Here is a 26092-nt window from a genome sequence, read left to right as displayed (position 1 = left end):
AAAAGGAAATTGCGTCAATTATCACTCGCCCACCTCCATCTGGTTGAGTTTATGAATCATCGGTGAGGTGGTGGAAAAAATATCCAATGCGGTGAACCCCGGACAGTAGAAGACGAAAACGAGCCCATTAGCTGTCCTACAACAGAACGTGACCAACTGGCCTTGAACACTTCCAACACTGGCAGGCCCCAAGAGGGAGAGGTAAAAATGCTCAAACAAAGCGCTATGATCGCTCTTTTAGAACGAAAAAAAAAAAAAGACACCGACTCTAGTCCTCTTCGAGGTGGGACGCATCGTTTGTACGCCACAGCGGCGTTCCCTAACGAAGCTCGAAAAACCGAAGCCTTATTTTCTTTCGACAGTCCTGTGTTGCTTAGGTCTCCTCTTTTTTTTTTCTCCGCCCATAACTTTTCCCCTACATTCGAGACTCCATTATTCACCTACACAATTCGAAGGTTCACCGGCTTCAAAAGCAGCAGCAGTGATGCACCTGCAAGAAAAAAAAAAAAAAAAAAAAAAAAAAAGAAAGAAACAAGCACACCTACAGCGGAAGCGGTCGATTAAACGTTGCTGGAGGGGTCGACGCGCGAGAAGGGAACCCGAAAAAGTGTGCGTGTGTGCAGCTCTTGTCTCCCTTCTTTTCTCGACGTCGTCGTCGATTTTTTTTTTTTCCTTCCTCTTTTATGTTTCGGTTTCGTTTTCTTCCACCTTGGCTGCTCTTCTGTGCGCGATAGCGTGAGGTGTATTTACAAACGGTTCCTTTGTGTGTCACGTGCACCACATATACACACACACTTGGACCTGGTGCCGTTTTTTCTTCTTCTTTCGGTTCAAAGGTGTGTTCGGATTATGCTTTTTACGCAGCGTTACGACAATAACAGAAACTCCGGGCGAGAGTGTTAGGCTTTTTGTTTTATGTAAGCTATTTCTGATGAAAAAAAAAAAAACTATTAATGCAGAGTTAATGACACACTGTTCACAATTCTGTTGACGATTACGTAAAGAGGAGGAAAAAATGGCCTGCGGTGGGTACAAATAACAAGCGAGTCTCTACAATGAGTCGTTTACGTGTCCGCGTGTTAAAGGATTTTCTCTCCTTTCACCGAAACTCAGTCTGCGCGAAAGTGCCCATCGAACGGCCAGGTTTTATCATCCATTGGACAAACTCTCCGTGCAAAAGAGACAGGGAGGGGAGATAATTTCGATGCCTATATCCCATGCAAATCAGCACCCGACCGCCGTGCAATTTTTAGTATCCCCATTTTTATTTTCACGTACGAGTTGCAAGTGCGATGGCCTCTCTCTCTCTCTCTCTCCTTGCACTCCGCAATTACAGATATCGTAAACGTTTCTGCTTCGAGGGTCTCTTTGTACGTCCTGAACCCCTTGGATTTTTATTTTCTACCCACCGATTGCGGTACAGGTGTATCATTACTCGCTGCGTCTCTCTTTTTTTTTTAATCCCGAGGTGGGAAAAAAACTGGAAAATCCTCGAGAGCCCGGATAAGTGGGCTTCACTGGAATTCCAATGGACCACAGCAAAGTTATGGTCCTTCGTTTTTCTGTGTTAACACCGGATCGTACAAACAACTTAGACGAGAGTCTAATCTCTTGAGTATACTTTTAGAGTATAAGGTCCCGTTGAAATTTCGACTGTTTCACACAGCACGAGGTGGGATTGGGACTCGCAAGATTTTTCGTTGCCCGACCACATCAAAGAGTTGGCAAAAGTAAAAGTGCGTTCGTTGATACACGCAGGCGAGAGAAGTGATTTCTCTTTAGGGGAAAAAAAAACCAGCCTGCGCCGCGAGAGATGTAACGATTGATTAGCAACACCAGTCGGGCTAGAAATTTTCACCGCAAGAAAAGCGCCCTGCCATCAGCGGCTCATTTACAACTAATTTAACTCTCGCGTGCTTTCTTCGACAGCCGATGGGAAAATAATTACAAGCAAATTTGTAAGCCCACTGCAATTATCGCGGCTTATTGTATATCCACCGGTGTGGAGGCAAAAAGCCCCCCCTCAAGCAATTCTCATTTCGAACTAATGGAGTGGCCGCCAAGCGAAAAGAAAACGAAGCCAAAATAAACGTCGGGAAGGAGGCCGTAAAAATCAATTGGTTGAGCCAAACGCGAAAACAAGAGTTACGAGAGGGAGAAAAAACAAGAGCCGCGGAATGTCAAAAGAGTCGGGGCGTTGCAAAAGTATGGTGGCAGAAACGAAGGCGCCACGAGCCGGATAAAAGGAGAGCCTCTTCGTGTACATAGACGCATTGGTCGGAAACGAAAGCGGCAATAAGTATACAGATTTCCTGCAGCGATGCAACGTCGGCCAAAAAGGCCCTCGCAAGAGGTGACGACCAAAGTGCTCTCTCCCCCTTTTCGTTCAACTTGTATGTTTGCCAAGGCACACAATCCGCGGATACGTGCGATGTGAGTGCGTGTATACACGTATGGCCGAGTGAGCGATTCACTTCCGGCCGGTTCCGCACCTGGTCACACGGAGACGAGCACTGGCCTGTGGTCTATATACCTACACCGCACCGTCTTCCGGCTGTCTTGATATATACGTACCCACTCGGCACCACCTGATTTATATTTCATCCTCGTGTACACGTGTGTGCTTTTTTCCGCACTAATTTCTATACTTTGTTGGTACAGGTACACACATACGCGTATCTATTTTTTTCCAGCTCTCGTGTGCCACTATACACTAACGAGAAAAAGATTGTTGGCCGACCGGTTTGTTTATTTCTTTTGTTTCCTGGTTTGTTGGTTGTACAATAAATTTAAAAAAAAAGTGGAGAAAAGAAACATTTTTGTTCGTTCGTAGCTCACTGGGCCGATCGCTCCATATTACACAAAGCACGCTCGGTTGGGCAGGAGATTCCGTGAAATACATGCGTTGCCGTTGTCGGATGTGGTTTCGATCGATGCTGGCGTGTCGAAAAGAATCAGTGTCTTCCAGTTGGGTGAAAACTTTGGGGATACTACTAAATTGCGACGACACCTTGATTTATGTATAAAACAAAAAAATGTATTCCAATAAAGCATTGAAAAAGTGCTCACTGTACATCTCAACTTCCGAGGCATCCCTTAAAAAAACAAATTGTAAGCTATTCTCCCTGTCTCTTTTCGATCATCAAAACCGTACTAATAGCATTCCTTGACTCTACGTAACTATAAAAAGAAAAAGAACCCCACATGGGTATACCTACGATAAATCGCTTCGCGGCTGTACAACCTGAGCGTTAGAGCCGCGAGTTGCTCAAGTGCCGAGCGCGCATGTAATGTGTACATATACATGCATTATAATCGCCGCTGCCTCGGAATCCGGTCACGCGTCTCCGGCTCGCGTACGTGTGAATGCATATACCATATTTTCTGCGTGCAGAGGCAATTATGTTGTGCAGCTCGATCAATTTTCACGTGCGTCCATGTGTGTTTGTGTTTTTGATATTTTCAATGTGGGTGGTTTTTGCTTCTTGTTGATCCGATTGGTTATTGTGCTTCGATTTTTGTTTTAACGCGATTGATCGTTGATGGTTGATTTCGCGAGGCAAGAATTTTCAACAACGTGACCCCGATTTGTGGGTGAAAAAATTCACACATTCCGATAAATTGTTTCTCGCGCCTAACGATTGAAATCGGTTGCCCCGAGCATGACTGTTCAGTAGAGCTTTGAGTTTGTGAAAAAAAAAAAAAAAAAAAAAAAAAAGAAAAATAATCGTGAGATGCAGAATATTACTTTCAATGGATTATAAGCGAGATTGCCAATTAATTGCTTTGAAAAATGATGTGCACATTATAAAAAATATGCACGTGTATAACAAAATAAGATAAAACGATCCATGTACCCTCGATGTTGCGCAAAACCAATTGACCGTGTTATACATGTAAAATATTCCTCGCGTAACGTGCAATTTAACCGATTCACGCAACATTTAACAGTACGGTTCTAACGCAGCATCTCAATCTTCCGGAACCCAAGTACCGCAACCTAGTAAAGATAATTTCAAAACCAGGGGAAGGGGGAGGGAAATCAGTGCCGATTAATAATTCCATCCTCCCCGATCGGGGCTCGGCTGCTTCAAATCCAAGCCGATCTCCCGATTAGTCATGATTCGGTAACATCGAGCTCCCGTTGGTGGTTTGGGGAGAAAAAATGCCACATATTCCACGGCCCGATAAACAATTGTACCGATCGATTCGAGCACACCTGCAGATAGATAGATAGATAGATAAAAACAAAACTTGTCTCTTACCGATCGGACTTTTAGAAAAACAGCTACAGGTGTGACAAACAACGGTTGGAGCTGAGAGGAAAAAACAATCCACCCTCTCAATGTAAACGACGCGCATGAAAAAAACAGTATATTGCCCAGCACCCCCTCGTGCATTCCAGCATCCGAGGCTCCCCGATACACCTCTCGCGGCTGAGAACAAACTCCCCTGCTACGCATATCGGCTACGTATATCCCGACTCCTTTCTATTGCGCTCCTTACAAACACCCACAGAGAGAGAGAGAGAGAACGAAAGAAAGAACGATAGAGGGAGAGAGAATCCAATAACCCTCTGCGAGCGCACGCAGCAGCTAAGTATACAGCCGCAGCCACGGAGAGGATCTTACGTACCCCTCCGGGCGGGCAGCAGTAGGGTACCTTTACCCTTTTTTTTTTTTCCTCATCCAGAAATAGAAGGGACTGCATCACCGCGTGGGCATGTGTGCGGTGCCCACATATAGGTATATATATATATATATATATATACGGTGGTACGGTGCTGCACGTCCGTGAAATGCAAATTCCGCGAGCGCGACCCAGATTAACTGCAGTATGTGCATACATACATATACCCATACGTGTCCTCTCTCTCTCTCCCCTTAGCGATGGTGGCACAGTCGTAAGCGCAAGCTGCAAGTCCCCCGTACCTATGGTGGTACGGTCTCTTTCTCTTCTCTTATGTGCCTCATATACCTACCTGTGCCCCATGCACGGAGCAGAGAGGGCACACATGCACACCCACACGTGCGCGAGGAGAGGGGAAGGAACGCGCGCGAGAGTGGTATACCTGTGCCGTGCCGTGAAGCAGCGGTGGCCGCGCGCGCGAGTTTTCAGTTGCTCGAGCGTCGCCACGGCGAGCCGATGCCCGTACATTAGCGAGCTTTGCCTCGTACCTTTGGTAATCACCCGCTGTTTTTACCGATTTTCTTGTACGCGAAACAAAAAGTCGCGTCTTTTTTTTTCCTTATCCTATTCGGTGGTGTGTCGGTTCACTATTTTTTTCTTTTTTTTTTTTTTCCATCAACGCCCAGCTTGTGTTGACTCTGTGAAGAAGGGAGGATCGTCAAGCAGTCCTGGTTTTCCATGCAACTCCAGTTACAGCACAGTGTGTAATTGTTAATTTACGATCTCGTGATGATATATATATAAGTTCTGTGGAAGTTGCCGATCGCTTTGGGTGACGACTGATATGTGTGTGTGTCGTGTGTCTGTTTTGATTGTTGCGATGCGATATGATACATACCTTTGCCGCTTGTATACTTGTACAGTTTGTTTTTGCTTTGAAAATCGACAAACGAGCGCGACGGCGATCGTTGTCTCGATATAATTGCGTCGGTGTTTTGTTGATAAGTACTCCCACACAATTGTATGATCGGTCACAATACCCTTTACGGCTTGTAATTGGTTTTTCGTTGGGATCACAAGATCCATCCTATGTTGTAATTTTGTTTCTCCATCGCCGCCGATATTCCGATCGCTCCGCACTAACGTTGATCAATCGGTTCATGGCCACGGATGAAATAAACGCCAAATCATCGCCAAGTCGCCTAAGTAGGCCAGTCGACAAAAAGCATTTCGGAGCATTGAAAAGTGAATGGTCATTAAAAGTAAACGCGCGTACAACCCCCCGCAACCGATTATCACGTCGTCGGTCGCGTTCCTCGGCAACAACAATAGCCGAACCGAGCAAAAAGAGCGGCAGTCTTAATCAGGGAAAGGCCATTTAGTCGCCGGTATTTAAATGGTATTGCCGCTAGTCTATACTGGAGGGAGCCAGGCTTGCCGAGCTCCATGTACACATACATATATACCGGGGAGCACTTTTCAGTTAATGGTTTCCTTGGGAACGGATGACATTAGCCGCACTGGTCGCCGCTGATTATAAAAAGGGGGGGGGGGTATAGTCCTCCCTTTCCCTTTATACGCGAAACAAACGAGTGCGGCTGAGGGGCCCTAATCGAATTTTTCCACGCGATACCGCCGCCGCTCTGTCCCGCCGCACTCGTTATAATACGCGGAGGGCTAATGAGCAATTCGGTGTGTGTGTGTGTATAGCAGCGCATCCGCTGGAAATTGCTCATATTGCGCCAATGGACGGTGTCTTCCCCTCGAGCTTTGAATTATTTTTCGATTTTTCGCAAGATCCGTGCAATTATCCCTCGGCTGTTGTTGTACCTCGGGGGGGATTTGCAAAATCAGCGTTTAATTGCAAGCCGCACGCGATACCCTTCGCGTCTCTCTCTCGAAAGATGTGTCGATCGTAAAGCATAGATACACATATACACCCGCTGCTGCTGTTGTTGCAACAACACACCGGTATGTATATTTGAGTGACGGAAAGGAGCACGTATATATACGGCGTCATAACTTGTCACGTGGATCGATCGTTTTGTCTCTTTGTTGATGGCTTATCGGTCACGTATACGTTACATCCCTTATTAAGCTATTATCATTCGGTAATAGTGAAAGCGACACGTTACATGTAGCCAAGTGTATATACACTTGAGTGCCCGCAATACATTATACAATACATATATATCGCGTACGTGCAAAAAGTAAGATCTTCATATAGTAAACACACAAGCACCTGACTCGTGTCCTCTACTATCCGTGCAATCTGTGTATGAATATAACAGCTCGCATCATCCTTCTCTCCTCGCTTGCTTTATGAATACGGCATTTATAATATATATCATGTGTGCACGTATGCACCCGGCACTCGTTGTATCTACACATCATCGCGCGTAATGACTTTTGCCGACTCTCTGATGTATATACTTACGAGAACGAATTGCGCTCGTCTTGCGTGGAACATTCAATTCCAATTGCGCGAAAGAAAAGCTTGTTCGAGCTCTGGGGGAAAAAAAAATTGCTAATGTATACAATATCATCCTCCCGATGGGTTACGCAATCGATGTTTTCGTCTCGCGCGCGAAGGAAAACATGTATTTGGCCGATCATACTTTTATTATGCAACGAAACAACACTCGGCACATCTTTCGAATATATTCTCTTCATTTTTTCGGGAAAAAAAAACATATTTACACTCGTATTGCGTCAACATAAAGTAGAGCAATAACTCACAGCAACGGAAACAATAACTCAGCACTTTTTTATAGATCAAAGAATCAAATTTCGTGATATTTATGGAAAAAAAATTTAATTAAAGGAGTGTCAAATAATTTATCCACTCATTTATAATGATAATCGTACTCCTAAGAATTCCCTTGGATCCACCAACTTTTTTGAACTAAATTAAAAATTAAAGTTAGCAAAGACATTTTTTTTTCCTCCTTTTGTTTAATCAATTCGATTCGCGTCCTATAAGCGACTTGCCAACACCCAAGATTCGTCAGCAATCAACCAAAGGTCTTGGTATAGAGTTCGCAAGCTATGTCGTATCTGTTCAGAGTCGAAATTAATACCAATCTCAATTTCAAAACCACAAACTGGTTCGCCTCACGTACGGGTGTACCCTCGAGGCGATTGATTTTTTTTTTTTTTCCTTCCCCCCACAAACGCGAACAATAACAACTCACTCACGAGGAGCAACAGCCGCATATAATCCCCCTTCACCACCGTACACCGCACACACACGCACACCTTAACTCAAAGTAACGCAGACCATCCCGACACACATACAACGTATGTATTGAGAAAAAGGAAAGGAATGCGCAATGCACACTTACAGAATGATAAGGTGCACACACCTGGGGCCCATATCTATGTACGTGCAATGTGTGCACAAGTTCCGCATCCTTCGTAAGGCCGCGCGTCGCTTTGATGATTTCTATTCCAGGGCGCTTCTTGCGGTTCGCCATGGCTGTCCGTACAGCGCATGCATAGAAAAGGAAAAGAGAAGAATATCGTTATACTCGTAGGGGAATACCATCGAGATAGGAAAGAGACCATAGGTATGCGCACTTGCGTAAGGGAGCGAGCGCTCGTTCGGCAAGCATTGCGTATAATATATATTTAAGTCTCTGTGGGTACTCGGTGCACTACATTCGCGCGCCCGCGGCGCGAGCGAGTATATTCCTCTGTTACTTACCCCGTACTTTATATATATTATTTGGCTCGAGCGCAAGCTTGAATTACGAGACACATAACATTACGTACCAAGATAGCAATAGGCCTCCCTGTGTGCCGCTTTTCCACTGCTCATCCGTACATGAATGTCGTTGCGGTGCTAAGCTGTATACCTGGCTGTAGCCGAAAGTAGGTAACAGTGTACAAACTTGTGCAGATGGTTTGATCGAGTAGAAAAAGAGAGAGAGAGAGAGAGAGAACTGACGCAACGATTTGGAATGGCTGTGTCGCTGAGTCGCTCGCCGAGAGATGAGAGATTTCAAAGTCGCCTTATGTGTGTACACTTGCAGAGATAGATAGTTAGTGGTTGATTGTTGGAATCTGTTATGTGTAATACACACATTCGCGTGGTATAGATGTATTTAAACGTTTGTCGTATGAGTGATAGTAGAGAGGCGTGTTTGTCCCATAAACTTATTGATACGGTTTAAAGATACTTTCGGAATATAGATAGAGATAAAATGTATAAGTTAAAAAATCCAATAAATTCATTTTTCTTGTATAAAAAACGAAAAAAAAAAAAAAGTTAAAAAGAACAAGATGCAACACAAAGGCACATAGACATATAGAAGACAAAAATAATAGAAACTCAAGGGCACAGGGTAAACAAGTAGAGACTTTAGGAATACATATTTGGAAAAACAGACAATGATTAAGTAGAAACGGGTTGCTTTACTTGTACCGGGTGAAAGAATAAACAAAAAAAGCTTTGGAAATTTTGAATGAAAGACAGTGACTTAAAAACTTAGACAAAAAATAATGGACTAAAGATATTATTATCAATTACGTAAAGACAACGGCAAAAAAATAAAGAGACAATAACGAAGACTTAAATATTAAACTGATCATCGTTAAAGGTATTTACATATAGACATTAATTGACCCATATTGTGGCAGAAATAAAAAAAAAACAACATCATACATAAAATTCTAGTTTAAAAGATACAAAAAAAACGAAGATAAAAACTAAACATCGATAAATGTATGGAGACGGAGTGTACAGACGCACAAATAGAAAACAAAAAAATTCAAAACAGAAACAAAAAGACTTTTACATTCAATACTTCAGAAGAGTAACACTGTATACTTTTATAGCACTTAAAAAGTTTCAAGTCTTCAATCTCTAAACTGTAGCACAGACCATACTTAAAAAAGCTCTACACCATATGCTGTTGAAATATAATTAAAAATAAACAGGTTTCATAGTCGTCACCCTGTACGTATAGACACAAGTATGATGATTGACGCGTGACAGTATATATACGAGCTAATATGACATGTATACACGTAAATCCCCGTACGTATGTCCATTCCATCGATTCGTTCAGCAACTTACAAACTCGCCTGTCCAGGTAAAAATACCCGAGCTGTTGTACACATCGAAAGTACATGCAATTTCGAAATTTCAATCAAACACGTTGTTGCTGCATATACAACACACTTGTTTCCCCACATCCCAAGCGAGTGCGAACAGTACTCGGTAATTATCCATGGTATTCTTTGCCACACTCCAACCCATTCTCAACCGCGTGAATTTTCGAGTATGCAAAAAAAACGCGTATTTACGTATGCAGATTCGCATCTAGTTTCGGTGAACATTTCAGATCGTAAAACGAATCAGGAGGCCATTCATGCCATTAACGCGCGAATGAACGATTGTGACGAGTGTTTTGTTATGCGCTGAACGAACCCTGTGCTGAACTTTCGAATCGATCGATAAAGCGCGAAAGGGAGAGATCCATCCTTACTCGGTGCACACACGATTGCTCGTACACCGTCGTCGTCGTATTTAAAATTCTGACCTCGTACGTGCAACACAAAAAAAAGAACAAATGACAAAAGAGCTGAAAGGATAAAGAAAGAAAGGGAAAAAAAGGGGGACGATGTAAATCGCGACGAGGATTGGAATGTTTTTTCTTTCTTCGCATACGTGTGCATGCAGTCGGTGCGGGCTCGCCGTAACGTTCGGAGGTGCATAACGATAGAACAGGGGCGGGGGGGGAGGAGCAAACAAGAAAAATAAAGAAGAAGGCACCTTTACGTAACGGCAGAACGGAGTGAGATCGTCTGCCAGATCTTTCTGATCTATACCGGAGGAAAGGGAAGGGGTGCTCCTCGCGCCGCGGAGTCGAGGAGGGAGGTGTGGCTCTCTCGCATGCCTCGCCAATCGGCTTAACAATGTGGCAAAAAAAAAAACAAACAAACTCTTTACGTTATGCAAGCGTAAGAGGATGGCTCTCTTTACACGTACGACTGCTACTATCGATGATAATGATGATGATCCTGGCGTTTCACATAAACACTTTCGCCTTGGTAGGTCACTTCTTACCCTAGGTTTTTTTTTTTCAGCTGATTTTCTGAAATTTAAGGTCTAAGTCGATGGGACTTTCGATGAAAAATAATTTGTTCGTCACTCGATTCGAGGTAAAAATGAGAAGCTAAAAGCACAATCGCCTTGGGATCTGTTTAGACACAATTCACGGTTACGTAATAGCGCAGGTGTTTTTTCGCTCCTCGCAGATGTTAGCACTGGAAGATTCTAGAGCAAAGAAACAGGCGCGGATAAAAATAAGTACCGGATAACTGGCTAAGTTGGAGGTACAAAAAAAAAAATGGGATAGCGTGTAGGTAATAATCGTCTGGTGACTTTGGACATTTGCAAAAGTCATTCGAACTGATACCAAGCGCGGTCCGCTTATGTAAAGCTCAAACATCGACTGTATGTAATATTCCGTCTCTTGGATCTATGATTTTTTTTTTTTTTGCAGCTTTTGTGCAGCTACGAAGCAACGTAATGTAACTGCATATCATGCATTATACGTCCTTTCATATTTAATGCAAATGCACGTGCTGCCGTAACAGTCCTCATAAAAATTCAAATCTCTCCGGTACAATTGTTTTTAGTTTAGTACTTGTAAATAATTCACGAGCTCGGTCCCATGTCAATGAAATGCATGAAATGTCGCTGGATGCTCGTGAATCCGCTGAAAATACATGTTACAATTAAAAAAAAAAAAAAAATGACTTGCGTCTGAAAACGAGGAAAAAAGATTTTCCAATACTCCCAGGAGGATTTTTCACGTAAGCTATTGGGCACGTTCGCCGAGTATATAGATGTTACACACGCGGAAGGAGAAAAAAAAACCCATATCGACTATGTGTGGGCGCGTTGTTTTTCGCGCGCGCAAACTGTACACATACACGCGAGTAGCACACGTGCACGAAATAATCGTAATGAAAGGTGCTGCTTCATTGTCTCGGCGACGAAGTCGGATCTCACGAGTTTTCTCTCACGCCGAAGCACGAGAATGCGAAGAGACGCGCTCGCGAGAATCACCGGGAAGATGCTCGAACTTGGTACCCTCCCCCCCCCTCTCTCTTCTAGAAGGGAAGAGTTTCCCTTGCTTCCGGACCAACTATCTATAGGACTATCTGCACATCAGCTCGCGTTCTCGTATCTCCACACGTGTATAGTATAGGTACTAGAAGCGAAGGATCGAATTAGACTGTCGGCCAGAAAATTAGCCAAGAAATCGGTACCCAAAGGAGAGGCTTTCAAAACAAAACGGAGTATAGCCTGCTTTCGAGTGCGGGAACCGTCATAATTTTTTTCCCAGGTTGTTTTTGCTCGCATTGTACGAGGGGGGAAAAAAAAAATCTGGAGAACGAATCAGCGAAAGGAATTTCGATGATTTAGAAAAGGAGAACTAGAAAGTAATTTCGCTAATACATATAACGGAGTAATTGGGGGATACACCGAAAATCGCTGGCCGAGATTTACGCACTTGGTAGGTTTTTGGCGGAATTTGGAGCGAATTAATTACCCGCGTGAGAATACCGTAGCTGGACTTTATGATGGTTAGCTCGAATCAAAACAGTCGCATTAAAAATTTCTAATTCAGCGCCTCGGCGCGAAATTAATCAAACTCGGTATTAATACCGATTCTGGAAGAAAGTTGTAAAACGGCTTATTTTCGTTTCGTGCGATCAATTACCCATTACTAGTCGGAACTCACCGCGCGCACGGAATTCTAATACGCCGATACTAAAAAACTACGTCCAACATGAAAAAAAAAAAAAAAAAAAATGATAATAATAACGAGACAGCGACGCGAAATATACATTTAACCCATTTTCGCTGAACGCGTCGCTCACGCACGTATGGGAGAACACACACTCATTTCTATCTAGGACGAACCGTTCCCCAACAGTTCGACCGGCAAAAGGCCTTATTCTGCATTAACCCTGACAAATGTAGCTCGTAATCGACTCTCTTTTTCCTTCGAATGACTTGTCGAAGCGAACACCCGACGTTTCGCTTCTTTCGAAAGGCGCTGCGACCTTCGAACCAACCAACCAGCGAACGAACAGATTCCGACGATGATGATGATGAGGATAATGTATGATGATGATGACGGGGGACAATACACAAAACCCCGACCTCCTCAATCACGGAAGTGAAACGTAATTTCCTCCCGTCGATGCGTATACGTGTGTGCATGTGATGTTTGCCTGCGCGTGTTTTACAAAGCAAAAAACAACTTCCACAGAGCTAATGAATATTATTGGAGAAAGTTTCGTGTCGTGCATTCTCGCGCTGTACTGACGTTGTTGTTGTTGTTGTTGTTGTTGTTGTACACGAGAGGCTCTTCGTCCCGTGTTATACGTGCCGACTCGTAAATTCGTCGCTCGCACAAGTGAATGTAACCACATGGAGACGACCGATTGATTAATTTGATTAATTATCCTTGAGGAAATTCATTTAACGACCGATAGATTCATTGCGCACATTTAACGAGCGACGAAACGAGTAACTGTACACGAGAAGGATTCTTTATTCCATTTTATAATATTTTGCATCATATTTATGCCGATAAATGTCTTTGGCCGAATGCACGACACGACGGAGCATTGCGATGTAATACTCATTGACCCAATTCTTTGCATACATCAGAGGATCCTCGAAAGCATCGGGGACGAATCGAGGGTAAAAATGTGCACCGCGAATTTCGCGAGTGAGTGGCTGCTGCAGTGAAGTAACACATCAACGTTGCGTTGCAAAACGACGAAAAGAAGAAAAAGAAAATAGAAGAGCACAAACGAGCGCTTTGAGAATAACGACCGGCATCAGCCAAGATGATGACGATGGAGCGCGAGGTCGCGGACTCGGAGGGCGTGTTCTCGCGGCGGCTGTCGGGCAACTGGGCCGAGCTGCCGCAGACGCTACGCAAGAAGCAAAAGCACCGGCCCGAGATCCTCAGCCAGTTCACCGACATGTCCGAGTCGGAGTGCGAGTACAACCGGCGCATCGACAACGTCCACTACCCCAAGCAGCACATGGTCCGGCGCTCCGAGTTCCTCAGGCGGCTCGACAACCGCAACCTCCTCCACCTCCAGCAACCGGCCGCGCCGCGCCAACTGTCCTACAGACGCTCCATGCCGGACTACAGGCTGCGCTACGAGGCCCAGGACATCAGGCGCCGCAGCATGGTCAACCTGAACAACAACAACAACGGAGCTGGCGCTGGGGACAAGTACGCGGTTAAGCCGCACTTGTCGGACGACGAGCGCAAGACCAACTCGCCGGACAGCCTGCTGGTGAGGTCGTCCGAGTCCGAGTCGAGCATGAGCGACGAGTACGGGCACACCGACGACTCGGGCGCCTTCCTCGAGAAGGCCCCGGCGACCTCGTGCGACAGCGCCGGCAAGAAGCGCATCTTCAACAAGCGGTCCGACAGTTGCGAGCCGAGAGCGCAGCAGCAGTCGGTGCCGCTGAAGCACCGGTTCGCCAAGTTTTTCACAAAGGGCGACGGCAAGCCGAAGCTGCTGGACGCAGGGAAAAACGGGACCCGGGAGCCAGCGAAAAAGGAGCCGGGCAGGTTCGAGTACGAGAACATACCGCGGATCGACATAGCCAAGTTGGAGCAGAGGAGCCTCAGTCCCGTGAGCGGTGGTGGCAGCCCGTGGAAGTCGTCGGCGCAGCCCACGATAGAGCAGCTGAGGGCCGAGGAGGGCTGCCAGCTGAGGAACCAGAGGAACTCGGGCTTCGGTAGCGAGCGGCCCAAGAGCACCGAGGAGATGAGGTTCGGGGGTCTCATCAGGGAGTACTACGTGGACGAGCAGGTGGACGGTCCAGGGGACATCGAGGAAGATAGCAATTACGACGCTACAGCTAACAACAACGGTAGTAGCAACGGTGGGGCAGAGAGGAAGCTTTCGGCAAAGGGCGGGGAGGAGAAGGACAGCAAGCTGAGCGTGCGCGAGATACTCAAGAGGTTCGAGGAGCTCAGGTCGCAGAACGACGCGCAGCTGGACGAGAAGTCGAGCGATCGGACCCTCACGACCATACAGGAGACGCTGCAGAAGCTCGACGAGAAGGTCAAGGGCTACCAGGTGTGATTTCGTGACATCCCTTTCTCTTTTCTTTGATTTGCACTTGTAGCTGAACGGGGGGGGGGGAGACGTTCAATTGGAATGATTCATCGCGTCCAGCATCGATATTTCCGTTTCGCAATCCCGATCCCATCTCGGACTGTAACTCGCGCGTATGGAGAGTTTTCGCAGATATGTATCTCCCTTGGGGGAAGTGTATCAATAAAATCGTTCCCAGCTCCGCGGATTTTCCCCCTCTCGGAACGTCGAAAAAGACCTTCGGGACGACTTTCGCCGATTAATCTCTCTCTTCTTGGCCGCCGGCTGTTCGTATACGTGTACACACGCGGCGCTCACCTTTCACTGTAGAATGTGAAATTCAGAACGGAAGCTACTCCTTTGCGGCTCGTCGCAACCCGCCTCCTTTTTCTATCCTTCATCCACCTGTTTGTCGTCTTTTCGTTAAATACACATTTCCCGTGAGCAAGTATACATATATCTACTCACTATTTGGAGGGTGGTAAAATACACGGGGACTCGGTTTTGTCGTGGTGTTCGTATAGCGGTTTGATTCATGGGACATCCACATTCCGCGCTTTGATGTCCTAAAAACCACGAGTTTTCAGCCAGTGATCGCGGTCGTCGCGTTCCCGGATTATGAGTATAGGGGTCGTGTTAGTGATTAGGCCCATTTGTCCGGGCACGGACAGATCGATGGCTCGACGTCGTACAGTGTATGCAAGCGAGGAGTATGGCGTTTAAAGGTCTCCTATCGGTGTATCCCCTTCCTTCTTTACTTCGGCACCACAAACAGGATCTTCGGGGCCCCCCACGTGTTGACTGAAAATTTTATCGGATACGCGTAAACGGTAATTTATGCGTAACTGTATATTATATTACCCCGCGTTGGGAGCGGAATCTAATTGACCCGATTTTTCGATGTTAAAAACGAGAAATTTTAAGTACAACCTTCTCTGATCGACCAAACATTCTGGAAGGTTCGGTGTGACTGATGTCAACTTTTGTTGTTTTTCCTTTTTTTTCTGTAATTGAATTTTAGATTTTATTAGAGGAAAACAGTTGATAAAGTCTTTGGGAGTTTTTGAAGCTCGTCAGGTGATTTGAACGATTTCGTGAGGTTTTCAACGAGTATTGGGTCAAGATGATTTGTGACTTTTGCGACATTACTTAAAATTAGTGAAAGTTCACACAGTATCCGTCAAAGTAGCTTCTTTAGAGTCATTAATAATACTTTTGTGAATGAAAAAAAAAAAAAAAAAAACACAATTTGCAACCATTTATAACTTAATCAGCAATCACATACACAAAAAACGCGAGTGTATACTTATCGTATGACTATTCGGAGTAAGATAATTTTTTTTATACACACATGTTCATCCGATCGAAATTACAAGGTACACGCTATTATAACGTTGCGTATGATAAAACCCATATACCTACGTACAACTCTGATGAACGAGCTTTTATACACGCGGTTAAAATGTAGTTTTCCGAGAGCATAGTTATTACTTAGCACGCCCATAACGAGCCAACTCGAAAACGAATCGACCTTATCGATAGCCGGGAAGGGTAGTTTGCGAAGGTTCGACCTTCATTCATTGAAATTACAGGCGGTGGGAAGGGCGAAGCGCACACATCACGCGGATGGATAATGCGAGCTCGCAGGAAAGATCGAGAGACAGATAAACGCTAAAATAAAAAGAAAAAAGAAAAAAAGGAAAAGCAAATTTACTCGCATTGAGACCACACCAAATTGGTATCCATTACGCGTCAACCTGCTGCCGATCGGCTCGATCCCAAGACCAAAAGCCACACGTTCGGCGAGTCAAACTAATAATCAATCAATCACAATATCCCTCCTAGCGATTAAGCTCGGAAAAAATAAAAGGAAAACAGCCGCACGCGCCTCCACCATCCATCAAAACCGCGAGCCGCGCATACCGATACCTCATCTCTCTTCCGCACATGTACCACCACGACCACAAGGAGAAGACGAAGAAAAAGAAGAGCCGCAAATTCCTCATGAGCAACGACGCTTGTAAGTCTTCGTGTCCGTCAACGACAGATTATTTCCCCGATTACGCGAGAAACGTAACAGAAGCGTCGTCGTCGTCGCGGCAGCATCTCACAGCCACGGAGGACGCGCAAATGTATACCTGTTGCTCATCTCGCATGCATATGGCCGTCGAGCTCTCGTATACAGGGGGAGAGAAAGGGGTCGACGACCGCGTGCACCGCGAGCGAGGCGTGTACGTATAGAGTTACGTTTTGTTCCTTATTAACGCGTCCGTTACGCGCTCGGTGCCGGGGAAGCGCGCATATACGCACCGCATTATCGTCGTACATACGTATACATACAACTACTTCTTCTCATCCCCGACGAGATCGCTTACACGTGTACACCTACTCTCTTCTCGTCCTCGTTGGCGCCGACCGCGACCGCTCCCTGTATCATATCCCTACGTGTCTCGAGGGTCCAGGGTCGCTCTTCGATCTAGTACCGATATGTATCACTTGGGGATGATTAAAACTGTGAGGTTTTTGGTTTTGTCTGCGGAGCATGTGTGAGCTCTCTTTTTTTTCCACTCCAACTGCATCATAGGAACGGAAACCTTTTTCTCAAACTAACGTATCCTCGATGGCTGTTTTTTTCGTTCATTTCGTTGAAAACGATGCAGGTGTGCCTACTAGCGCAGAACGCAAAAAGAAGAACATTAATAATAACCCAACGTACGCTGTTTTCCCTCGACGGTAGTGTGTATACGAGCGTGAAATGTTCAGCGTGAAAATACTCCAAAGTGCGTAAATAAACGCTCGACGTGTGATATCGCTAGACGAGGCTGGGAAAATCAAATCTCGATTTTGTAACCACTTTCCACTTGGGAGCTTTCACGACTCATGGAAAAATGATCAAAAACCATACACTCACGCGCGTAGGGGAGAAAGATAACGATTCGCTAATGGAGGAGAAAAAGAAGAGACGTACGGCGAAAAGCTCGGCGTCATCTGCCGCTTTCTACATTCGTTCCGCGCGCATCCTCCGGGAATTTCTAGCGGAGAATTTTGCCTAACGCGACTCGTGCCTCTTTGTCGATGATAAGCCGGAACCGTAGCAGTGCTGAGAACGAATGCAAAAAAAAAAAAGCCATTTTCATCAGCGCCGCCGACCACTTGTTGCCCGACACGTGCACTTCCCATCATCGGCAACAGGTTGGGAACAAAAAAAAGAAGTCCTCACTCCCTATCTTATTCATGCGTTTATACACATAAGTAACTGTACATGCCTCGCACGAGCACCTCGATGATGTTCATATCGCGGAGTATGTGGGTCAGGGTCGACGGCGTTGTCGTCGCTGCGGCGCGATCATGTGCATGATGCATACACATACCCACGTACGGAACACAGGACAAGAGAGCAGCCGAGCACTTTACGTACTCTCTCTCTCTCTCTTTCCTCCCGACTGCTGCTATCTAGGACGCCGCGAAATTATCTTCCCGATAGGCCGCTACACGCCGTCCTTTTCTTACCACTCGGTTGTTGGTTTTTTTCTTTTTCTCTCCTTTATTTTCGTTCACGCGTGTACAAGACGCGTGTACGTGAGATGCGTGCGAGTGCAGGATGCTGCGGAGGAATAAGAGGAGAAAAAAAGAAAACAACAGAGGGAAAGAAGCCGGAACTCGGCCAGCGGGATAATTTTACGCGGATGGCAGCGAAAATGCGTGGCATACGTGTGTGTACGCGCGGAAAATTGCGGCATTGTGACGTTGTTTAGACCAACTCTCCATGTAACTTAGCCTTGTAACAATGACTTTGTTGCGGATTCCAAGTGCCGTGTTTTTGGTGTTTTGTGGAGCAAGCGCGTGTAAGCGGCTTTGTTTTACTTTTTTTTTCTTCTTTTTCAAAAGACCGGCAATTAAAGTGCCTCCCCGGTCGGGAGAGATTGATGTATTATACCGCTGGCCGCGGCGCGATAAAGAAATATTCGGGGGGGGGGGGGGGACGCTTTTTTCGCGTGAAAGTAGCGCGAGAGGCAATCATGGGAAAAGCACGGGCTGTTGGGAGGAGGTGCCTTTCGAAGCCTCTCCGCTTGACATTCCTGGGACGAAATTTTTTTTTAATATCCACGGTGCTCGCAGGTAGTCTTTGAAACCTCGGGCTTGGCAAATTTCACATAAGCTTGTGCACGTGAGACAATTTTCACCTCTTGAGAAAAGGGATCTCGTTGTTTGGAATTAAATTTCACGCGCTAAGGTACTTAACAATTGTACCTTCTAACGTTTTTTCAATTGGACTAGACAAGCTTCGATCCTACGATTATTTATCAAACTTGGCATCGATAGAAAGTTCAAAAAACGTGGCAAGGAGAATTTCAAAACTCCTCGAATCAAAAACCACGCTGCTGTGATCTTTAGGATGCCTTTGGCATAATTGAGTGGAAGATCCCACGATGAAAAAAAGAGAAAAAGTAGAACCACCGCGGCATTACCATAATCACGGTCAAAAATCTACTTTTCATCGGAGGCTTGGCACATTCCTCGGGAGAGAGAAAACAAGAGCCGCGGGGCAAGAGAGGCGCGAAATACGAGAAAGCGCTTGGAGCTCGTTCTCGCAGTGAGTTCTCTATTATCCTCTGGAACTCGCATGCATGTCCTCGAGGCGGCGGAAATCGGTAGCGGCGCCAATGGTAATCATCAGGCAGATATACATCGGTATACATTGCGCGGAAAAGTGTGCACTTCGGATTTCAATTCTACAAACAGTGTTTGGCTTGCCGTGAGGTAATCGAGATCTGGGATGATTTAAATATCTATGCTTGATCTCAAGTCACTATAAATAACTTTCAATATTTGTTAAAAAAACTTAGTACATGGTATCAACAGGGCTATAAATATACATTTTCAATTAATATTTATGAAAATTAAATCTAATTTATGGGTGATTCAAGTATAATTTTTATCTTCACATGTGTGTGTGTACGTATGAAGGGGGTTTTTACCAAAAAAAACTACGTTGTTAAGATTCTATCAAAAAATATCTCTGAATTTTGTTGAAAGGTGTAGGCTTCACAATAACACAAATGTTTTCAACCTTTTGACATCGTTCTTAAATAACAACATACAATGACATAACAATTTCGAGGAAATACAAACTTAAAATCAATCCTGCTCGTTTATAGTATGTTGTTGAGTTTTTAAACAACTGAATTTTAAATAAAATGTGATATAAAAGATAAGTAACTTTGACTTTCATGTAAAAAGATTTGATCTGCAAGTTATGTAATTCAACAGTAATTAAAAACTTATTCCTTCGTAGTTTTTAGGGAATTTTTTTTCATGTTTGAGAAATCGTTGGAAAAACGGAAAAAATAGCGACTGTGTGAACAATTTATTTAACGTCTACTATCGTAACAAATAAAAAAGTTGCACAATTACAAACATTTTCATTGGATGATTTGAAAGTGGGAATAGTTGATAGACGAAGAGAGCAGGTATCTAGGAAAGCCATATGGTTGGCTGAGGCAAAGGAAATTCCGCTGCTTCGCTTAGGAAGCCGTTACATCCTAACTGCAGTACATGCATCGACAAAAATTACCGATAATCCATAAGATACACCGTAACATACTCCAAAAGCATTACTGCACGCACGTATAATATTTTTCAAAACGATCAAAAATTCATTGAGTAGTAAAAGTATGAAAAAATATCAAGTTACTCCCATACCTTTCCAACCAAATGAGGTAACCTGTTATCATCATCGTTTACAGATCGACCAGAAGCCCGCGCACAAGAGCAACCATATCGGCAAATCAATCGTCCCTCAGACGAACCACCATTCCCACCAGCACGTCGGTCACCCATACGGCTCGAGTTCGCCAACCCACGGCAATTCCCAGCAGCACAACGACAACGGCAACCTACCAAATGGCATCAACGGCCGTAACGGCCACGCATCCCCGAGCCACAATGGCATTCACTACCAGAAAAACGGCAAGTCGCCCCTGAGCTCGTCCCATCAGCAGCTCCATACGTCGGCCAGCCAGCAGGAATGGCGACAGCAAGAGGAGACCGGCTTGCGTCCTGAGGATACGGGCATATACGGCGAGAACGGCGGCAGGCCCGTCGTCAACGACGGCAAGCACTCCCTGCTGCAGTATGCCATACTCAACTTCCGACACAGCGCCGACAAGTTAGTATCTGTTTTTTTTTACGTACATTTTTTGTTTTTTAGAACTTTAGTTTTGATGAATGTTTATTTGCTGGGCAATAAAAAAAATGAGAAGAATTAAAAACTAAGTTTATAGGACAGTAGACAAAGTTTAGCAATTTTATTATCACAGAATAATTCCTTACTGATATAAATCAATTGTTGTGGTAGTTTTGTCCAAGTAAAGTTTGTTGAAAAAATAAATTACGTATTGGAAATAATACTGATTTGAACAGCTAAACGATATTCAAATTCAAAATTTAACACACGTGACGAATTGAAATGAATGAAACATATGATTATTATTAAGCCTAGAAAGTTAATCTTGAATTTTTTAAGACTTTATAGGAAAATATAGGATTTATTGAAAGTCGTGGTTTGATATAGTTTTTAGAAATAGCTCAAACTGTTTAAGGAAAAAAGTCGTTTAAAGTGCACCACTCACAAATAAATAGACTAAAAACAAGCTTGGAGAGTTAGCCTAGATTACTTTTGAGTTAGAAAGGGAAAAAGAGTTGTAAGATGTCTCACCTACAAAGGATAACTCTATTTATTGTAGATTATAGGTGAAACACAAAAATTATTCAGCAGTTTTTCTTTCTTTCTAATAAAGGATAGTGTCAAAATATTTCGTAGAAATCACTGTAGAACCATATTAATGACATAAACTACAATCTAGTAGGACATATCGACCATTTGAAAAGTTAATGTTTGTATGTTTTTCGTAACATATCCTCATGAATTTTTGAGACCCAGTCATTGAAAGGTTAACTCACTCGCACGACAATACTGGTGAAAGTTATCGTATTGTGGAATAAAAAAGGGACGTGATGCAAGCATGGATGAGATGAATCATCGTGAAATGACACACATTGTACTACCGTCGAGCAATGACGTCGCTTTTTGGCCCAGGGTTTATTCAAACGTTAAGTTTTGCCCATTTTTCACGCGAAACCATCAATGTCTCATGTTGAAAGCTGTTTTGTTTTCAATTCTCTTGTGAGAGATATTTATAGTCCTTAGAGACTTTTACGGATAACAGAATGATGCAAGAGTATTCTTGAAGCGCCAAGTTCGTTGGCCTGCGCCATAAATGTTAAACGATCGTTCAGCTACTCGATTCGCGTGGCGATTCCGGAAGTTTTTTTGCCGCTCAAAGTCTGCCTGAATGAAAAAAATAGCAGTTAACAAAAGGTGTTGAGCATCTTTCTGTTTTACCGCTATTTCCATAATTCATGAGCACAGAGGCTATACTTGTTCGTAGCCAGCTGAACATTTTCAATGATTTAAACGCAATCAAGGTAATGCAACAACGTATCATCATAATTTTTCGACGTATAATTAAGCTGCCGTGCATATATCCGAAAGAAAAACATCCGTTATTACGCTTTTCCAAACACAGCAAAGGAAAGCCAGCGTTGGTTCAACGACCGTGATCTTTGCTTTTTTTGAAAGCTCCAGAAAGGGCACCAACGCACTTCCATATGGGATTAAAACTTCAATCTCTAATCGTAAAAAAATTATTAATAACTCCTTGAAAATGAAAATAAAGTGATAGAGTTTTTATCATACAGTAGATATGTCTAAGGACTCAGTTGATCTAACAAATGAAACTCTTTTATTAAAAGCCGAGCAGTTACAACAGAAAAATCGTGTGTATCAACACAGAACTGTCTATCTTGAAACATCTCCCTCGTATTTGCTCAAGCCACAAGTTACATTCGTACAGCAGCGTGATCCTGTGCTCTTTCCTACACGGCTGACTGTTATTCACTTTGTGCCGATTTGAGGTTGTTCCTCTGTATCATTAGTTTCGTCCGAGAGCCCCTACGGATGCGCATCCACGCGGTAGCTCGACGATGACTGTGACGCGCACGCGAAAGCAGGCTCTTTGTGCATATTAATTTGACGCGAGTGTCATTCCACCGGAGGCTTCAAAAGTAACGGTTAACCGAAAATCTATAAAATTAAACGACAGCGCACGTTAGGACGCACGTTTCTGTAGGTTAGCGCGATATTCACCAACAGCTAATGTACAGTTAAAAATATGAGCTTCCAACGAGTTTTCGTATGACCTACAAAGAAATAGTGCAATAGCACGGTGTTGAGCACGTGCCTTGTACTCATCCGGAAGCTTCCAAGTCAGGAAAAATCAACGCGTTATAGTTTTTACGGAACAAGTTTGCTTAATTAAACATATGATACCCACTACGATGTGTTACTTGGAATTATAATTTCAAATGAGACGGGAGTTCCGTTAAAAATGCTAAAACTTGTTTTCCAAACAGTGGATATAGCGGACAGTTACGCATTCTCTAGGTTAATGGAATGTACAGCAAAAGCCAATCATAAATTATAGAATGAATTATCAGTAAAAACAGATTCATTTAGAAAAACACAAATGTCTTTAATAGCCAGTGGCCAATCCAACTTTTCAGATTCGAGGCGCTGAAAACTGCGGATGGCTCAATAAGCGGGTCCCTCAAAGTGATCGAGTCGCTCAAGGGCAAGAAGAAGGGGAAGAAGGGCAAAAGCCAGGATGGAGCCGAGTGGACGTGGAAGGAGCAGGTTGACCTGGTCAAGTTCTCGACGGTGCCGATAGAGCAGAGTCTGTTGCGCCTCGACAACGAACTCAGCACCCTCGCGGTGGAGTGCTTCCTCTGTCTCATGCGCTACATGGGCGACCAGCCATTACCACCAGATATGAACGAGGTCAAGTGCGTCTATACCATTCTGATGGTAAGTTTACGGCTATATAGTTGCAACTATATTCCCTTTCATGAACTAAAACGTTGAATTGTTCACTTTAGCACTGCCACAAGTTCGAGCAGCTGAGGGATGAGGTCTACTGCCAGCTGATGAAGCAGACGACCAACAACAAGAGTCCAAACCCCGACAGTGGTCAGCGTGGCTGGCGGATGTTCAGCATCGTCGCGGCCTACTTCACTTGCAGCGACGTTCTGAAGCCCTACCTGACCAAGTACCTCGAGACAGCGGCCTACGACAAACGCCGAGCTTACCACGGCACTGCAACGGTTTGCCTGCAGAACCTCAGAAAGACGGTGAAGTACGGTGGCCGGAAGAACGTGCCAAGCGTTGAAGAGATCATGGCCATCAGCGCCGGCAGGAATGCCAAGAGGCAGATCTATCGATTGCCAGGTGGTACCGAGCGCGTCATCAATACAAAGTGCACGACTGTCGTCCAGGACGTCATTGAGGAGATGTGCAACATCATATCGGTCAGGAATCCTCACGAGATGGACGAATTCTCGCTTTACTGTATTGTGGACGGAGATGCCTTCACTATGCCTCTAGCTAGGGATGAGTACGTATTAGACGTCACCACGGAACTACACAAGAACCACCAGCTGTTTTACTTGATCTTCTGCAGGTAAGTACAATGTGGTTTCGAGAGATGAATAACTCGTACTCGAGAATTGATTGCTCATCGATTTGTTACACAGGTCGGTTTGGTATTACCCACTGAGATTGGACGCGGCACTCTACGTCGAGGTAGTCTTCAATCAGATTGCACCGGACTACTTGGAGGGTCTACTACTGGTCTTACCTGGGGAGCATCTACCTCAGGAAGTCATTGTGAGTCGATCGTAGAATATATCTTGATAAACATTGGTTTAGAAAAACGAATGAATCTATATATGTACGTCTTTGTTTTCAATGTAGTACGACATGGCCCAGATCGCAGCTCTATTGCACAGAGCAGCAGACGTGAAGAACGAACGAGAAGAGCCAACGACCAAACGCATAAAGTACCTGTTGCCAAAGCCAGCGCTGAGTCTTAGAGAACCTAGGCCACAACAGTGGGCCAATATGGTGCAGCAGGCTTGGGCGAATGTTCAGCACAACTCGATTGCTAGCTGCAAGGCTCAAGTACTTGGTAAGCTATAAACAATTAATTATGAAATGAAAAGTCCATCTTTATGATCGTTGCTTTCCACCTCGCTTGTTTCTTCAAGGCGATATAATTTAATGCTTGTTCTCATTTTTTTCCTTCATGTAATTACAGAAATACTTTCCAAGTGGCCACTGTTCGGCTCGAGCTTCTTCGCAGTGAAGAGAGTGCCAGAGGGCAAAGAGAAGAGCAGCGACCACATCTTAGCTTTAAACAGACACGGCGTCCACTTTATCGATCTGATAACACACGTGAGTATACAAACGACGATCTCAACAAATCTCACGGGAAAACAGATACCTAAAATGTTTTCAACTCACTTTCTATCGTGTCATTAGGAAACGCTTTACCACTACCCCTACTCGGAAGTGATATCGACCCGCAAAGTTAAGTCGGAGGAGGGCACGCTTTACCTAGACATGAAGTGCGGCAATCTCATGCAGCAGCGCATCACAAGGTTACAAACCGAGCAAGCTCACGAGATATCCCGCCTGATCCGCCAGTACATAACGATGGAGCAGAGATCGACAAACAGCCATACCACACCAGCGCCGCCGATCGGCTACGGCGGACTCAGATAAGCGTGTTGATGGAGGAACCGAATAATATTGCTTATTCGGATGTGTGTTGCGCGTTTTACGACAAATCGTGTATTTGGTCCTGGGGAGGGAGGAGGATTCCAAGGATACGGTGGGAAGGTAGTCAGGGAGGGTTATATGGTTTTTTACAAAAACAGAGAGAAGGGAGTGCTCCGATTAATCGAATTTTCGTCTGTTATAAATTATTTAATATACAATATGTAAATAATAATAGTAATAATGATGATTACTTAGAGAAACGCGTAGTGACGATTAGTTAACGAAGAGCAGATTTTTACTTTTCTTTCTTTATTTCGTACTTAATGTTTAGCCAAGGGCTAGGATTCTTAAAAAGAAAAAAAAATGAAATAATAAAAAATGTCTGCTGGACCGACGAGTCGGGGTGAATCGAGAACACGTGTAAGTAGATAGGTATCGTAGTAGCAAGTGTTAGAAAAAAGAAAAAATGATGTTCGATCGGTTCTTCGTCAATTTGTCGGATGGCTACAGAGATTTATGTATTTTTTATCGTTGCGAATGTCTTCCAAGATTAGTTGGATATATAGAAGAGAGAGCAAAGAATGATGATATACATCGAACAGACGAAAGATTAATATTTTTTTTTTTTTT

At 44.3% G+C, this 26092-nt stretch overlaps 1 protein-coding gene across 1 annotated transcript in view; it reads left to right on the top strand.

Moving 5' to 3' along the window:
* The window catches only part of Myo10A (unconventional myosin 10A), a 61452-nt gene extending 35360 nt beyond the window's left edge, over nucleotides 1–26092 (top strand). The window contains exons 27-33 of the mRNA XM_023390055.2: nucleotides 20532–20953; nucleotides 23410–23710; nucleotides 23782–24362; nucleotides 24436–24568; nucleotides 24656–24869; nucleotides 24999–25135; nucleotides 25223–26092. Of these exons, the coding sequence (XP_023245823.2) occupies nucleotides 20532–20953; nucleotides 23410–23710; nucleotides 23782–24362; nucleotides 24436–24568; nucleotides 24656–24869; nucleotides 24999–25135; nucleotides 25223–25465 (2031 nt within the window). The 3' untranslated portion in view covers nucleotides 25466–26092. The remainder of the gene's footprint in view (nucleotides 1–20531; nucleotides 20954–23409; nucleotides 23711–23781; nucleotides 24363–24435; nucleotides 24569–24655; nucleotides 24870–24998; nucleotides 25136–25222) is intronic.

Source organism: Copidosoma floridanum, unplaced genomic scaffold, assembly GCF_036245765.1.
Source record: "Copidosoma floridanum isolate Cflo_tuat_1 unplaced genomic scaffold, Cflo_Japanese_pri ptg000029l, whole genome shotgun sequence".
Taxonomy (NCBI): Eukaryota; Metazoa; Arthropoda; class Insecta; order Hymenoptera; family Encyrtidae; genus Copidosoma; species Copidosoma floridanum.
The sequence above is the reverse complement of the archived record's forward strand: the minus strand, read 5'-3'. Positions and strand labels throughout refer to the sequence as shown.